The 17,500-nt window shown below is 39.0% G+C and overlaps 1 protein-coding gene across 2 annotated transcripts in view; it reads left to right on the forward strand.

Annotated features, from left to right (window-relative positions):
- Window positions 1-17,500, forward strand: part of LOC144055055 (uncharacterized) — a 91,618-nt gene that overhangs the window by 56,362 nt on the left and 17,756 nt on the right. For both annotated transcript variants that reach the window (XM_077570681.1, XM_077570680.1), the window contains exons 16-21: window positions 5,418-5,582; window positions 5,674-6,069; window positions 6,683-7,168; window positions 7,253-7,432; window positions 7,508-7,775; window positions 7,874-8,155. In XM_077570681.1, coding sequence (XP_077426807.1) covers window positions 5,418-5,582; window positions 5,674-6,069; window positions 6,683-7,168; window positions 7,253-7,432; window positions 7,508-7,775; window positions 7,874-8,155 — 1,777 coding nt within the window. The remainder of the gene's footprint in view (window positions 1-5,417; window positions 5,583-5,673; window positions 6,070-6,682; window positions 7,169-7,252; window positions 7,433-7,507; window positions 7,776-7,873; window positions 8,156-17,500) is intronic.

Below are 17,500 nucleotides of genomic sequence, written 5' to 3' on the forward strand. Positions count from 1 at the left end.
GTTGAAAAAAATCAGTCAGTCATGGCCAAAGACTTGCACGTACTGTGAAGTGAGGGTCACCAACGTGGCCCTCCAAGGACCACTTGGATTTGATGTGTGTGACATGAATAGCCTTTCAAAAGAACTAAGGCTACGTTCATACTGCAGTTCTTAATGCTCAATTCCGATGTTTTGGGGTGAAATCTGATTTTTTTTGAGTAAGCGTTCACATTACCTATTAATTGCGACCTAAGTCTGTCTGCTGTGTGGACGTAATTCGTCCCCAAAGTGATCTGCATGCGCAGAAGAAGATACATCACTCACAACGCTGTGTTTTCGAAAATAAATACATATGGTCCAGCATATCAGGGCCACGGGCATTTATAAGTCAGTCGTCGGGGCTAATATTTTTACATCATATCTACAGAGGAGTGATGCAAGAGGAGGTAGAAATAATATTTTGTGAAAATGAGACGAGCCTGTTCGAGCGCCTCATCTCGCGGTGACCTCTCCTTTTTTTTCTCCTTAACGATGACATCACGTCATTGCCACGCGTAATAAATGAGCCATTCTTATTTAATAATATCACCACCACAAATGTCATCTTCAAGTGGGATTAAAGTCAAATATAAAGTCACAACTGTTACTCAAAACAACTTTGCCGATTCACTTACGTCTCCCAAGCCGTGCGGACCTTGCGGATGCGTCAAGCATAAATCAAGCTTAATGCCCGCGCGCATCTTGGACTTTTGATGACGTCGAGGTCGGATATATGCAACCTGGCCGTTCAGACGGCGGCCGGATATATGCGACCTGGCCGTTTAGACGGCGGTCGCATTGCAAAATTCGAATATGTATCCGATCTAGGACCACATAGGAAAGTGACCCAGGTCGGATATGAGAAAATCGGAATTGAGATGTTCAGACTGACATAAGAAAGTCAGATACAAGTCTCATTTGGGCAAAAAATCTGGGTCGCATTTGCCTGCAGTGTGAACGTAGCTTAAATGATAATGGGTGTCGGTGCCTTAGGGCGGTAATCATTGAAGCAGAAATTGAATCAATATGACGTACAGTATTATTATTAGAGACATTTAAGACCACTTTTTTTTTTTCAGACTTGATACGAGCACTCGACTCTTTAGCACTCACCAATTCCAACTGCCGATAGCACTAGTACTTTTGATACAATAAAATCCGACTATAAGTCTAATGTACAAATACATTGAAACATTGTGTAAAGCACCAAGAAGCTGAATTTTATTGATATCTCTGCTTCAAAGACTGATGAATGATGAAAGGTGTCATACAATTCGCGGACTGCCTACTGGTCAAGGGGCTGGGGGAAAAGCACGGCTTATGGTTGTTGACACACTTTTTGATATTCTATGTATACAAGAGAGATCTTATCTGTACACGATCTAGACAAACTCGATACTGTGCACAGGGGCAGGGGAGTCCACAACTGATTTGAGCTTGGGTATTGTGCGTGGCAGAATGCCTGGCGGGGTAGCCATTTTGTGGCATAAGAAATTCGACCCATTAATTTCTGTAATTCGGCTTGAGGTTGACTGGGCCATTGCAGTTAAAGTTATACATGATGGGAATACTTTTATTATTTTAAATGTTTATACACCTTATGACTCTTACCAGAATGATTAGTTCTGGTGCCAGTAATTAAAGGTGCATGTCGCAATATTGATGCAAATTGGAGTGTTAAAATAACTATTTTCACTCACACGTTTTAAGAATTATATAAAGGACAAAAGGCACTACTGTGGCACAATGGCTGTTGCTCCTATTTTCCTGTAGAGTGAAATAATGATCAGCAGTTCGGACCAAATCTTAAGCTTTTGTGAAGTCAGGCTCTCTCTCTCGCTCCGTGGAAGTGCTGGGAAGGCGGAAATGTTTGGGAGTTTTTCTACGAGTCCGTGGTAAAAGACAAGCGTGTGCCACAGCGGATATAAAAGTGTGTCAAAATAATAATAAACCAAGACTGCAGTGCGGCCCTCAGTCTCCCGGTGGCTCATTTTGCATGCAACAGAGGTGACTCTGACCAAGGGAAAAATCTCCCCTGCGTCGTCCCCCAACCACGGTCAGAATACAGAGCAGGAAAGGATAACACTGTCTAATGTGACAAAAAGGGCAAAACAATATCAATATCAATTTGGTTTTAAAACTGAACATGGCGCAGACTTATGTGTGTTAACACATTAAAATAAGTGGTGTCCAAATATAATAGGCACAACTCAACTGCTTTTTAGACGTATCTAAGGCTTTTGATCGCATCAAGCATGGCAAACTCTTTATCAAACTGTAAGAGCGAGGGGTTCCTTCATACTTACTACGTATTATGCACTATTGGTAAACTAAACAAACCATGCAAGTTAGATGGAGGATGACTGTATCAACAAGTTTTCCTGTCACCTGTGGGGTAAAACGGGGGGATATTGTCATTGTTCAATTTGTACATATATGAACTGTCAAAGAAACTATGTGACTGGAAGACTGGAAGTATGGTGGGTGATAGGCTCATTAACTCTTTCACTGCCACTGACGTTTAAAGACGTCAAGTAAAAACCTACGGATCACTGCCAATGACGTCAAAAGACGTCATCCAATGATTTTTTATTTTTTTTTGAAACGGGTAGAGGAAACCCTTCCGCATGTCTGGTGAAAGTTTCCAGTCTGTCTGTTGTGCCTAATGACTATTTTTGGCCCCTAGAGGGCAGCGATGACTCTCTTTTGACAAGATCGGGTGGGCGTCAGTAGAGGCGGAGCTAGAGCGTCGAGCAGGAGATGAGAATGGAAGACAAAGGAAAAATTGCGGCCGGTCGCGAGGAGCTCACGCCCGAGACGTTTTTTTCAAAGACCAAAAGCATCGCTGAAAGAGCACATTGTTGACGACGATGATCATCATCGATGATGAAGATGAGGGTGGTGACTCCGTGGTTGAGAAGCATTGACGCGGCAGCAGAAGACGTTAGATGGAGCTAGATGGAGGAGGGAACGGGCAATGGCGAGCGTTTGCAAGCAGCTCTACACTTACAAGACGAAAGGCATCGACCAACGCTAAAATAGTACATTGATGACGACGATGATCATCCTCGATGATGATGAAGGTGAATCCGAGCTTGACGGCGAAATTGGAACCGCTGACGCGGCGGCTATGACAGTGTCGTAACGCGGAACACAACCGAGCATGCACAGGCGGACGTTCGATCGGACGACGGAGAGTGCCCCGAGTCCAATGCATATTCATCGGAGGAAGTGTGTACAGTCTGCTACTTGCTTTTTATTCCCCGGAAAAAAAGGCCGTCAAGAAAGTGTAACGTTTGCACGCAAAGCGGACCAATGTGAAAGTGAAAGTAAACTGTTGTGCGAGTCCTGGCGTCTCCTTGCACGCAGGAGAGCGTTACAAAAGGAAAAACTGTATTTGAAACATCCACATAATTGTAAGTAGTACCACAGTTGCACACATTTGTAAATAGTTTGCGAAATTGTTTTGTCAAATTGTTACACTGTTAAATGGAAATAAACGTATTTTGCAATCAAAAAACACTTTTTCATTGTTGGTGAAAGCGTTTTACAGAAGTAAAGCACTATTTAAGTGTTTGTGGCATCATTCATGGACAAAAAGAAGTGTACAATTCACTAGAGTGCATGAAATAACATCGTTTCACAAAAAGCTCTTTTTCTCCGTTTTTTGTTTCAAAAGAGAGAATTTCGGTGAAAGTAACCATTTTCTATTGTTGATTACTGAAGAACGGAATAAGGTAGAAACAAACTTTTTTTTCTGATGAAAGATGAGAGTCCAATCTTTCATTTGGTAGTATGTGTGTTTCCATAGTCCAAACACATAATTTTCTATGGACCTTGAAAAATCTGTCAAAATACTTAAATCGGCTGGCACTGGGAACAACCCGTTTCTGAAAACGTCTGGCAGTGAAAGAGTTAAAAACTAGTTTTTCCACTTGCTCTCGACTGACGATGACATTACCTGTGCTGAGGAAGTATCCCTTTAATGCTGAAGAAGACTAACGTTACATGGGCAACGTTACTTCTTGAATAAAATATAAAAATTAAATTAAAAGTAAAATAGAACGAAACACGCAGTAGTTTAAATATTAATATAAAGTGGAATTTTTAAGAATCTGAGAATCCATAGTCCAAACACAACATTTTCTGTGGACCTTGAAAGATCACTCAAAATGCTTAAATCGGCTGGCAGTGGGGACAACCCGTTTCTGAAAACGTCTGGCAGTGAAAGAGTTAATCATTTAATATATGCAGATGACTTGGTAGTAATGACACGTTATAGTGCCGGTCTACAGCAACTACTTAAAGTATGTGCTGAGTATGGGGTGCAATATGATACCCAATACAACCCCAGGAAAACTGTGGTTATGATAATTAAATCTAAGGCGGATCAAAAATAAATGTTTCCATCTATTTGTCCAAACAAGAACTTAATATTGTATCATAGGTTAAATATCTGGGCCATGTTTTGAGGGATGATTTAAGTGATGATGATGATGATGTTCTGCGACAGTGCAGGAAGCTATATGCCCAAGCAATTATTATGTGTTCTGATGATGTCAAAATTGAACTCTTCAGAGCCTACTATACTCCCATTATATTCCCCACATCTACGGCGCAACTAAAGCAAAGGGAAAATGAATAAGATTAAGGTTGCCTATAATGATGCTCTCAGAATCCTGTTAACATATCCTAGGTGGGAGAGTGCAAGTCTCTTGTTTGTTGCCTCAAATGTTCCAACATTTCATGCGCTGTAAAGGAATTTTATATATAAATTTATGTGCAGAATTAACACATCTGATAACGGAATTATAAAGTCGATAAATGATCCCTGTTTAAGTGATTTTAGGTACACTTCAATGTTCTGGAAATACTGGTTACATGAAATGTATGTTTTTTTTAGACCAAGGGTTAATTTTTGAGTGCTTATTCCAGTGTGTTGGGTTTCTTGTGTTTTGTTGTATTGTTTGTTTGTTTTAATGGACTTGAGTCTGCCAATAAAGATATCACAAAAAACAGTCATGTTTTAAAAATCCAACAAAAAACTGCGAGGGTAACATTTTGGATATGGGCACAACTTGAACCACAACCACAACAGATGGACCAGCGTGGCATGTCTATTATTATCGGCGGATTTCTTTATTATCTGGTTTATCTGTCAGACGTCAAATTGGTTGATAATTGCCAGCAAAGGTTGTTTGACCAGTTAGTTGTAAAGCGGGCCATCAGGGCTCAAATCAACAGGCCTTTCTCCTTATCTCCTTCTATTAAATTTTTAATAAATGCATTAACATTTTTAATAAATGTAACTGTAACCTGTTTTTCTCTAACTGAAATGTATTACAGATACATGAAAAAAAAAGATTGGTGACCATTAACCTTTTTTTTTTCTTGCTTAGGTCATTTGTGAAATGGCAACTGAAGCCATGGCCCTCTCTGTCTACAAACACTTCCAGAGGTTTCCATGCATTATACAAAACAACCCCCTGTTCTTTTCACGCAAGCCTGACCCCAAAGCTAGCACACAGACTCAAGTAATATCTCCAAACCTCCATTTGCCTGAGGTATGTTTATTATTAGTTGACAGGTAAATTTAGGCTTCCAACTAATTTGGTAAAGTATTTTTACATGCCTGTATTTGATCTGATGTTGTAGGATATTCTTGCAAATGATGAAACCTGCAGCACAGGTGCAGCTGACCAAGATGAAAAAGCATATGAAGAAAATATTTCAGTGGAGATGGAAAAAGGGCGAGATATATTAATGGACCCTGAAAAGGTGGCAAAAGCAGATGAAGTGATGGTAGAAAATGAAAGCCTTGTCATTCATGAGCCCAGGAATGTGCTGTCTGAAGATGCACTTGAACCAGACAAAAAGACTGACAAAGAGAGTTTATCAACTACTAAAGCAATCTTGAAGTCTGACAAGAAAGATGCATCATCTAATGAGACTATTTTGCAGACGATTGCTAATGCAGCTCAGTTAGAAAAGAATAAGACCCATGTTGGTCAATGTAATTCAACAAAAGTTGCCATTTCAGAAATTTCCAAGGTAAAAAGATAAATTTGATGTTTCTATTAACTCATTTGCTCCCAAAAACGTATACAAATGTTCTATTTTAAATATTTTAAGTGTCCCAAAGAAGTATTTTTATTTTAAGTATTTTTAATGTTTTTTTTATGCTAGAGCATACAGAAGGCTTTGATGCAGCCTCTGAACTGCAGAGAACGGGTGAAGAAATGGTATTAATTACAAAAATGGCCAGCAGGTGGCAGCACAGTATAAGAGATCAACCAGGGCCTTGTTGCAACAAAGCTCATTTACCCATAGTTCTAAACAGATTTTTGAATAATTATGAAATTTAGCTATAATCTAATGCTAATTGCTGCAAAACGGAAACATAGAAATATACTTTTTTTCCTGATGAAAGAAGAGACCCTAATCTTTCTTTTGGTATGTTTCATGTTTTTATATCAATAGAACACAATATTCTGTGAGCCTTGCAACATCAGTCAAAATCCAGTAAAACAGCCGGGAGCGAAGGGGATTGCTTCAGTGAAAATGGCTGGGAGTGAATGAGTTAATCGTGGTTTTAATTTTGTCTTGAAAGTCTATGCTAATTAATTTTCCTGAATTTCTGATCTTACAATCCCTTTTTCTTAAGGATACTCCAGAGGTGCACACTGGAGAAACAGCAGACCACCATCCAAATAAACAGACAGATTATGAAAATGGTGAAGTTCACCAGGAGACAGAAAGAGAAAAGGCGTCTTATCAAACAAACGATGCGGATAGACATAAAGTAGTTGATGAAACAAAAGGGACAGTAAAAAACCATGCGGAGGATGGTTTAAAGATTCAAGAGAGGGAGGGAATTGATAATGAAAGAAAGGAGAAGGAGATAGAGAGAGAGTGTAAAATTACGGAGAGGAGGGCCCAGGAGAAATCGCAAAGGGCCAAGTGGGATCGGGATTGGAAACAGGAAGAAAGAACTAAAAGAGTGAGGAGGGAAATGGAGAGGAAGGAGGAACATGGTGTTGTTTCCTCAGGACTGAGATCATCTTCAAAGTTTGAGACATGTAAGAGCAACTTGAACGTGGGTGAAACAAGAGTCTCTAGCAAATCTGATGATGCTGAACTGCCCAACATGGTAAGCTACATTTGACAAAAAGTATACATTGCTCTAACGGTTACTGCTATTATTGTTACCATATGTGTCCTTTCATACAATTAGGGTGAGGGTGTAGAAGATTTTGATTCATTCCCGTTGAGTATGAGTGACTTTGTGACTGTGGATGAAGTTGGGGATGTGACTGACTTGAATGACTTCCACCATACCCATTCTCCTGCTGCTGCAGAGGAAACCACAGAGCAAGAGCACTCACTAACATATGTCCCACAGGACACGGATGAGGTAAAAATATTATCCTTTTCACAAGGTTGTTGGGGGGTATTTGAGAATTAAAAAAAAACATTTTTACACTACAAGGTTCCACCTTTGGAAGTAGATGAAGAAGAGATTACTCGACCTTTGAAGTTTGATGGTCCCATAATCGATCTTCAGCAACATGACATGACATCTCAGGATCCCATAACAGATTTTGGACATCAGTCTACAACCTCTGACAGTGTATCATCAGATGTAATTGGCACGCTGAGCTGCAAAATTGCAACCCTATCCACAGAAACTCCGGAACAATTTTCTCCTGTCAACCAAAAAGAGGTGCTAACTTGCCAACCAGAAGAAACTGAGACAGGTAAAATATTTAAAGAAATTGTACCTTAAAGATTTTTCCTAACTTTCATGTTAATGTGTTTTTGTTTTTGTTTTTTTGTATCTCTTGTCAATTTATAGAAACTTTACTATCTGCTCCCATGGAATCGATGATCGTAATTGAGACTTTAGCAACACCTATCTCAAACAAAAGAGTCGCTGATGACTCACCATCAGATCAACACATGATTGAGGTAAAAATGACTTTAGGAAATAATACTGCAGAAGAAAAGCAAAAGGAAGTGACGACCCTGGTGAATAGACCTTTAAAGGATGGGCAGACCTTAATGGATCAAATACAGGGAAAGGAAGAAGTGGAACTGACAGAGCACACAAGGAAAAACCTTCCTTCTGATCAGACAGGTAAAGTTCCTTTGAATTTGTTGCTCAATTTTATCATCCATCCATCTATCTATTTTCTACTGCTTATCCGGGTTCAGGTCGCGGGGGCAGCAGGTTTAGCAGAGAAGCCCAGACTTCCCTCTCCCTAGCCACTTTGTCTAGCACCTCTGGCTGGATCCCAAGGGGTTCTCAGGCCCGCCGAAAGACATAGTCTCTCCAGCGTGTCCTGGGTCTCGGGGCCGCAATTTAACTGAATCCTGGAACGCGGCTTGACTCTGGAGTCCCTCCCGGATGACCGAGCTTATCACCCCCTCTCTAAGGGAGAGCCCAGAAACCCTGGAGGAAATTCATTTCGGACGCTTGTATCCGGGATCTTGTTCTTTCGGTCACGACTCAATTTGATCGAAGTCTTTATACTGCACTCCTGAGAATAGTAATTGATGTGCGACTTAAAGCTGCCCTTAAGAGGAATTTGCCCCAAAATAATTTTACAGTAGTCTTTTTATCTGACCATTTGCAGGGTTTGAAGCCAATCAGAGGCAGAGTAGGGCTGATCTTGTATTGAAACAGCGCAATGAAAAAGGCGTTTGATTCAGTGAATTGGGGTTTTCTTTACAAGGTTCTCCATAAATTTGGTTTTCATAACGATACGATAAAGATCATAAGAGGCCCTGTATACCAATCCAACAGCGAGGGTTAAAGTCAATGGTTATCTTTCTCACAGTTTCATTTTAGAGAGGGGCTCGAGGCAGGGGTGTGCATGGTCACCATTACTTTTTGCACTTTGCCTAGAGCCATTAGCCCAACATATTAGGCAGAACAGAGACATTAGAAGGATTATCATCAATGGGACTAAACATAAATTGGCATGTTATGTTGATATTTTGGTTTATTTGGGACCAACTTAATCCCTACCTAACATTATGCAATCATTTGAACAATTTGGCTGGCTGTCTAGATATAAAATTAATGGTACTTAAAACTCAACTGCTTACATATAATTATGACCCCCACCACATACACATATTAAGTAGTATAAATAACTCTTGCATGGCAAACAAAATCTATTAAATACTTGGGCATTATTTTGCCAAAAGAACTGACGAGAACGTCAGAGGTCAGTCAATTAGCTACCTCTTCAAAATAGACTCTATGAAGATGTAGAAAGATGGAACCTAATCCCCTTCTTTACTTTTAGTTGAAGAATCAAATCGATCAAAATGAACATACTTCCGGGATTTTTATATTTGTTTCAGACCCTACCAACCGAATTGAGTCAAAATCAGTTCATGGATGGTATAAAATGTTACTGAAGTACATATGGCAAAATAAGAGACTTGGAGTTAGTCTCAAAACCTTGCCGCTGCCTAAGGAGAAGGAGGGATGGGGCCTACCATCTCTCAGGGACTATTATGCATCTCAAATGAGAGCAATGATGTTGGTGTGTGACCCTTCATATGACGCACAATGGGAGGGAATGGAAGAGGGTGTGGTTCCGATCCCCATACAAGCCATCCTAGCTGACAGACAAATTCAAAATCATATAGATGCTATAGACAATCTATGGGTTAATCTAACCCTCATAATTTGGAAGATGATTTTAAAACGTTATAATCTAGTTAAAGAGATTGTGACTTTGAAATGGTGTGCTTATGATTTGGATTTTATGCCTAACAAATCTGACATTGGTTTTAAAAATTGGATGACAAAGAGGATAACAGCTCTATGTAAGATAATGAATGGAGGAAAGCTGCTTGGTTTTGAGGCGCTCCGGCAAAACTATGGTCTTTAAAAACAAGATTTCTATCGATACCTACAGATGAGACTCTGTGTTGAAACAAAAGTGAAGGAGGAAAGAGGTGTACAAGTGGATATGATAGACATGTTTAGAAAAGCTTAAGATTCGAAAATTGGAGGTAAAATTATTTCATGCATCTATAGAAGTCTTTCTAATCTCAAACCATATTCAACATCTTATATTAAAAACAAGTGGGAAACAGAGGGGAGGGGGGGTCCTTAGCATTACGGAGGAGGAATGGACAATGATATGGAGGTATCAATGGAAATGCACCAGCTCATTAAGATGGGAAGAGTTTGCCTGGAAGGGGTTGATAAGATATTTTATCACACCAGAGCAAAAATCAATCCCCCTATTTGTTGGAGAAATTGTGGCAATCATAATGCAAACCATTACCATGTGTTCTGGCATTGCCCTGTTATTAAAGCGTATTCCTTTCCTTTCCTCAGTCTCTCCTTTGGTCTCTTGAGGTCTCCCTGATTTGTTGGATTTTAGATGTTTCTGGGGTTGGTGAAGGACTCTGGTTGGTGGCCTGGTGGGTGGTGTCTGGTCGGTACTGGATTTCACTTTCCTTTCTTTTCTTTGGTCCTTCCTCGGGTCTCCTGACGACCTCACGACTCTGGCTGGAAGTGTTCGGTTTAGGTGAACGATATGGGATTTTTTTTTATAGGTTTTAGGTGAACTAATGAATACACACACACTCACGCACACACACATAATCACCCACATACAAAAAAAAAAAAAGAGCAATGATGATGACATGTCAAATCGGTAAAATTACCGAATGAACAATACTGAGCTCTCCAGGAAAAAAAAAAGGGGAAACCAAGATCCATTTTTCTTTTTCGTCATAAGGGGTCTGTCTGAGTCATGCTTTGTCTGGTCCCTCACCTAGGAACTGTTTTCTATGGGTGGCATAAAGCCCCTGACAACATGGCTCCTAGGATCATTAAGACACGCAAACCGATCCACCACGATAAGGTGATGGCTCACGGAGTCTATCATTGCATTAAATGTTAAAATTTGCAAATATATAAACAATGTGGGCCTTCTATCAACCTATAAAAGTTTACATATCAAGAAGAATGATGGGGGTAAAATATTACTTTGCTATTAACTCTTTCCATATCAATAAATCATAAGTCATAGTCACCGCGTACATGTGATATATTTATACGTCATAAGCGTTTTTTCATGCAAGAGTGCAAGTAACCCTGGATTTTTCAAACTGGTTTAAACAAAAATTTTTCCCAACAAAATTTACGATTTAATGATGCCCACCGTCTTATGACGTAAAGTTATTTTTTTTTAAACACATTATGGAGCATCGAAAATTTTGTGCCCATTGGAAGTGAATCTTGAGGAATTGGTGACTGTAAGGTGTCATTTGATGTGGTTTGCTCAACCCTGCTGGTAGCAGCTGGGTTCCTGACTATAAAAACACAACCATTACTTACAAATTGCCAAATACAGAAACAGCAATATAAGTTATCGCGATATGGTGGCTCTCGCTAACAGGCAGAATTAAGTTAACAGATTTTGATGAAAAGATTCTATATACGTAAACCATGTTTGTATAAATTTTGATATTTGGTTTTTATTCGAGGCAGATATTTCTCACATTAAAATGGGATTTATGAGGTTAGACCATTGGTCGTTATTCAGTTTATTTTTCCAGTTAACAAGAATTATTTTTTTAGCGTTAGTAAGGGCTACAAGTGTAGATTGAAATTGTTTATGTGGTAAGTCAGTTGTTGTTAGGTCACCTAGCAAACACAAGTTTGGAGATAAAGGTATCCTACAGTCCAAGATAGCGGAAAGTTTTGCATGAAAGCATGAAAATAAGTGTCTGTAGTGTTTTGTAAACACTGGAGACAAATGTCGGAGTCTGAGAGTCCCATTTTCTTCATCATATATTGATTAATATATGTTCTTTGAATAATTTCATATTGGATAAATTGTAAATTTGTGTGTTTTTTCATTTTAAAAACGTTTTCACAAACTTGAATCCAAAAGTCAGATTTCGGAGGTATAGACAAGTCTGTCTCTCATTTCGAGATGGGTAAATACATTTTATCAGTATGCCAAAGTAACTTATATATTTTTGAGAGTTTTTTTGCTGTCGGAGAAAGCTTTGTAATATCTTTACAGGCGGTTGGCGCGTACCCCGAAGTGTTGGAATTTGTTTCCTTATCATATTTTTAACTAGCAGATAATGTAAAAAAAAATCATTTTTTATTTTGTATTTTTTGAGCAAGGATGTATATGATATAAACATATTATCTGAGAAAAGATGGTGGAGGTGTGTCCTTTCTGCTCCCACACACCGAAATAAAACGATTGGTTGTTAAGATGAAAGTCGGGGTTATGCCATATGGGAATTTGTCATTTCTAGTGCCTTCCATCATTGGGTTTTTAAAACAATTGTGTCGCTTAATCGATGTTGTAATAAAAAGAAAATCTAAAAGTCTGAGATTATTACAATCCTTCTGTTCTAGTTCCAGCCAACAGTTAGTATCTCTGTTGGGTTGTGCCCATAGAATAATATATCGTAGCTGGTTAGCTTATATAGTAGTGCATAAAATTTGGTGCCTCTAGACCTCCTTTGAATTTACTTTTCTGAAGAGTAGATAGACTAATCTTTGCTTATTTTTTTATTCCAGTAAAATTTTGTAACGGCCGAGTCCAACAATTGGAACCATTTAGCCGTAGGTTTAAATGGAATCATTGAGAAAAAATAGTTTATTTTGGGTAAAACTTTTAATAGTCACTATTCGTCCTATTAGAGAAATAGGAAGATTATTCCAGCGCTCCAAGTCACTGAAGTGAAGTAAAGTTTAAATTAATTAAATCAGTTAATTTAGGTGAGATTTTTATGCCTAAGTATTTTAAATTACCTATAGGAAATTAGTAGTGTGGGTCCTGGCTTGCAGGGTTCCATGAATTTTCTGTAATATGTAGTAGTGTTGATTTTGTCCAGTTAATAGAATAATCTGATAAATGTGAGAATTTAGTTATTAAGTTAAATACTTGCGCTAACAAAGTAGCAGGCTTTTCTAAATAAAGTAAAATATCGGCATATAGATTAATTTTGTGTTCTGTTACCCCAGAGTGAATTCCTTAAATCCTTCTTTCCTGGCGTATAGCTAATGCAAGCAGCTCAATAAATATTGCAAATAATAAAGGGGACAGTGGGCATCCCTGTCTTGTTCCTCTCTTTCGAGTAAAACTCTGAGATATAATCCCATTAGTAGTAACTGCAGCTTTAGGAGAATCATATAATACTGACACCCAGTGAATAAATGACTTCCCAAAGCCAAATTTGTTTAAAACAGCAAAGAGGAAGGACCAGTTAACTTTGTCGAAAGCTTTTTCTGCATCCAATGATATAATAACTGCCTTTTTATCATGCCGCTGTGATATGCTAATAAGGTTAAAGAGCCTCCTAATATTATTAGTAGAGTGACGACCTTTAATAAAGCCTGTTTGGTCGCTATGAATGATTGTCGAGATTACTGTTTCTAGTCTAGATGCGAAAGCCTTAGTGATAATTTTAATTTGTGAAATCGGACGGTAACTTGATAGAGGGGTGGGGTCTTTTTCTGGCTGTAATAAAAGTTTAATTGCTGCTGTATTCATTTGTGGGCGTATGTAAAAATTAATTTAGCCAGATAACCATCCGGGCCAGGTGCTCTGCCATTAGGCATACTATCGAGAGCACTGTACAGCTCGTTTATAGTAAGTGGTGCATCGAACATATCTTTATATTCAGTAGTTAACTGAGGTATATTTAAGATACTGAGGAATGCCTCAATATGCTCAGGGTTAGGCTTTTTAGTTTCTGAGTATAAGTTGCGAAAATAGTTATTAAAAAATGTGATAAATTTCTTCTGGTGATTGTATGCATTCACCAGTTGTCCCTTTAATAGCCGTTATAAGAGATTTTTCCCGATTGCGTTGAAGTTGGTTTGCAAGAAATTAACATGATTTTATTTAATTTTTTTAATGCACCACATACACTCACTGACATGCCTGGCCCAGAGGCAGGTGGATCGGAGCGTGGGGATATCATTGTGTTGTGGACTGGTGGGGTGCCTGGCGTGCCTGCAGTGCCCCGTCCTGCTGCGTTGGGTTGGGGGCGCGGGCCATGTTGGGGTTGGGGCGCTCCTGCTCCTGGGTTTGCTCTCCGGCCAGTGGCACCTGCGGGGCCCGGGGGTTGTCCCTTTGCGCTGCCGTGGCCTGGGGGCCCTGAGGTGTTGCGCTTGCTCTGTCCTGGCGGGGGTCGACGGCTCCCCTCTTTGGTGGAGATTTTCATGCATGCCAGATCCACCACACCAGCATCTTATCGAAACTCAGACACAATCTGCTTCTTCCTCTGGTCGTTGAATCGGTGGAAGCTCGTGTCTGTGGATCTCACTCTGCTTAGTTTGTCCTTCCTTCCTTTCCTCAGTCTCTCCTTTGGTCTATTGAGGTCTCCCTGATTTGTTGGAATTTGGATGTTTCTGGGGTTGGTGAAGGACTCTGGTTGGTGGCCCGGTAGGTGGTGGGTGGTGGGTGGTGTCAGGTCGGTGCTGGATTTCACTTTCCTTTCTTTTCTTTGGTCCTTCCTCGGGTGTCCTGACGGCCTCACGGCTCTGGCTGGGTTCTGAAGTGTTCGATTTAGGTGAACGGTATGGGATTTTTTAATAGGTTTTAGGTCAACTAATGAATACACACTCACACGCACATGCACATACTCACCCACAAACAAAAATAACAATAAAATAAAAAAAGAGAGTGCAATCATGATGACATGATGAATGAACAATACTGAGCTCTCCAGGAAAAAAAAGATTTTTCCCGATTGCGTTGAAGTTGGTTTGCAAGAAATGTACCTGATTTATTCTATTCAAACTTGTTGTATCTCAATTGTTGTATTATAAACGCATATAATTTTAGATAACATATCATCTAACTATATTTTTGAATTTTGTAAGTCAGTCCATATTTGGTTATTTGGGTTTATTGCGTACTCATCCGTCAGTTTAATTTTATCTTCCAAGTCTTTTTCTAATTTTGGATTCTGTTTCTTTTTCTAAGATGAATATGATATAATTTTACCTCTAATTGCCGCTTTCCCAGCTTCCCAGAGAAGAGATGGAGATCAGTCTGGAGAGTCATTTATTTCCAAAAAGTCTGCCCACTCTCTTCTTATAATTTTGTCAAACTCTGCGTCATTTAGCAGAGAGATGTTGAAACGCCATGTCGGGGGTGGTTTAAAGGTATAAATCAACTTGTAGGGTAAGGGAGACTGGTGCATGGTCGCTAATAATAATAGGATGTATTTTTGTACCAATTTTATCAGCATTAGAATTATTTGAAAGAAAAAAAACAATTCTTGAAAAAGACCAGTGCACAGCGGAAAAGAAGCTAACCCTATTACTTTAGTAGATTGTAATCGCCTTATACATGTTGTATTATTAGAACTATCTATTAATGGATTTAAGACTGTGTTAAAGCCTCCTCCAATTATAATAGTAGAGTTTTCTGCTAATTCAAACAGCTGAGAGAAAAATTCATGGAAAAAGGCCGGATCATCATTATTAGGGGCATATAAATTACCAAATGTATATATTTTATTCATTATAGTCACCTGAATAATAATGTATCGGCCCTCTGGGTCTGTTACTGTATTATTTAGAGTAAAGAATAAATTCTTATGTATGAGTATACAGACTCCTCTTTGTCTACTCTTATAAGGGGCAGAGTACACTTGACTAAAATTCTTATCAATAAGTAATTTTTCTTCAGATTTTTGTAGGTGGGTTTTTTGTAGGAGACAAATATCTGCTTTTAATTTTAAGAGATGATCTAAAAAGAATTATTCTTTTTGCCTGTGAGCGAGCGCCACAAACATTCCAGGGAACCAGAACTAATTTATGCAAACAAACAATATAAACTCAGTCCTGTGTATATATCTGTATAGGCTACTTGTTAATATTGGCATGTTATAGGTTAGGTGGTTTATGTAATTTGTGTGAAATAAGAGGTAACGTGTAAGTGAATATAACAGTGAAAAAACCGGGAGGGAGGTAAAAGTGAAGGAAATTGGCAGGGGATTAAACGTGTAACAATACACCAGTAAATGGTAACCTAAGCGAGATTTTTTGTTTAAATATACTTTAGATATAGTTATGTATTAATATTATATTTGTAATATAGCCTATACATAATAAGTATTCATATTTTAGGTTTTATAACCACATATACAGTATATGTATACATCTAATAATCAAAGTTCAGTTCTACCAATGCCAATTAGAACAGCCAGGGAGTGGAGTTGGGGTTCTGGAATAGTTGGCCATCAATGTATAAGCTTATCAACAACCACCGTAGTCCGTTTACCCTCCTGCCTATTTTGTCTCATTATAGGAAACCGTACCTTTTGCCGCTCATTAATCTCTCTTGGGAATTGGTCATTCATCCCGAAAGAGGTCCCTTGAAGCTACCGTCCTTTACTTTTAACAAATTATTTCTGTTTAAAATGCTCAAACTTGGCGATCATAGGACGGGGTTTGTTGCCCCTACGGGCTCCAAGCCCATGTACACGGTGAAAAGAGATATTATTTACCGTCTCCTGAGGAATTTTTAACAATGTCATCATACATTTTTTTATCTCAGCCTCTGGATTGTCAAAGGTGTTCTCGGATATGCCTGAGAATATTAAATTCACCCGCATGCTACGAGATTGAACATCCAGAACCGTTACTTTTAGCGTTTTATTCTCCTTTTTAATCGTCTCCAACTTGGCTGAAACATCCGCGAGTGAAGAGCGTAACTCGGCATTATCTTGTTGGTCACTTACCTGTTGGCCGACGAATTCCAAACTCACCTTTAATTCCTTAACCTTCCTCGCGGATGAGGTAGAGGGCATCTAGTTTTTTTGTTTATTTTGTTTGTGGAGTCCAGCATACTGACCGAAACGTCCGTAGTAGTTCGATCATCCGTCTCCGTCTTCAATAAAGACTTTTCTATTGATTTTTGAGAAGAGTATGAATTATGGACATGCCACTTTTTGTTCAAATGTACCGGGTATATAAAAGCTGATACGTATTTTTTTCCACAGTGACTCCTCTTGTACAACATCCTATTATTTTCTGGGAGACGTCTGTGCCATTTCCAATCGAGCAAAAAAAATGCTGGTTAATACAAGTACTTTAACTTTAAATCAAAATTTGCCAGGGATATGAATTACTTCGGGCTTAACTGTAACTGCTGGACAGCAAGCATAGGTGGTTAATGTGGCATTTTGAATGAAGATTCTCAGACCAAGTCCTTTTTTATCCTTATCCCGATTAGGCGGTTGAACCTAGCATTTTCACAAAAACATTCCCTTTTCCTCGTCTGATGTGCCAGTTCAAAACGTTGCTTTTTTTAGTCTCGGATTCAACTTCTTCTTGTATGTACAAGCAGCAAAGATGCTAATTAAGTTCCCAAATTGTGCAAGTCATTTTTAAATGCAACAGGGGCTTTGGATCTTTAGGAAAAGGGCAGCTAAAAACGGCAAGAAACCCCATTATAACAAATAG

The sequence above is a fragment of the Vanacampus margaritifer genome, chromosome 7 (genome assembly GCF_051991255.1).
Source record: "Vanacampus margaritifer isolate UIUO_Vmar chromosome 7, RoL_Vmar_1.0, whole genome shotgun sequence".
NCBI lineage: Eukaryota > Metazoa > Chordata > Actinopteri > Syngnathiformes > Syngnathidae > Vanacampus > Vanacampus margaritifer.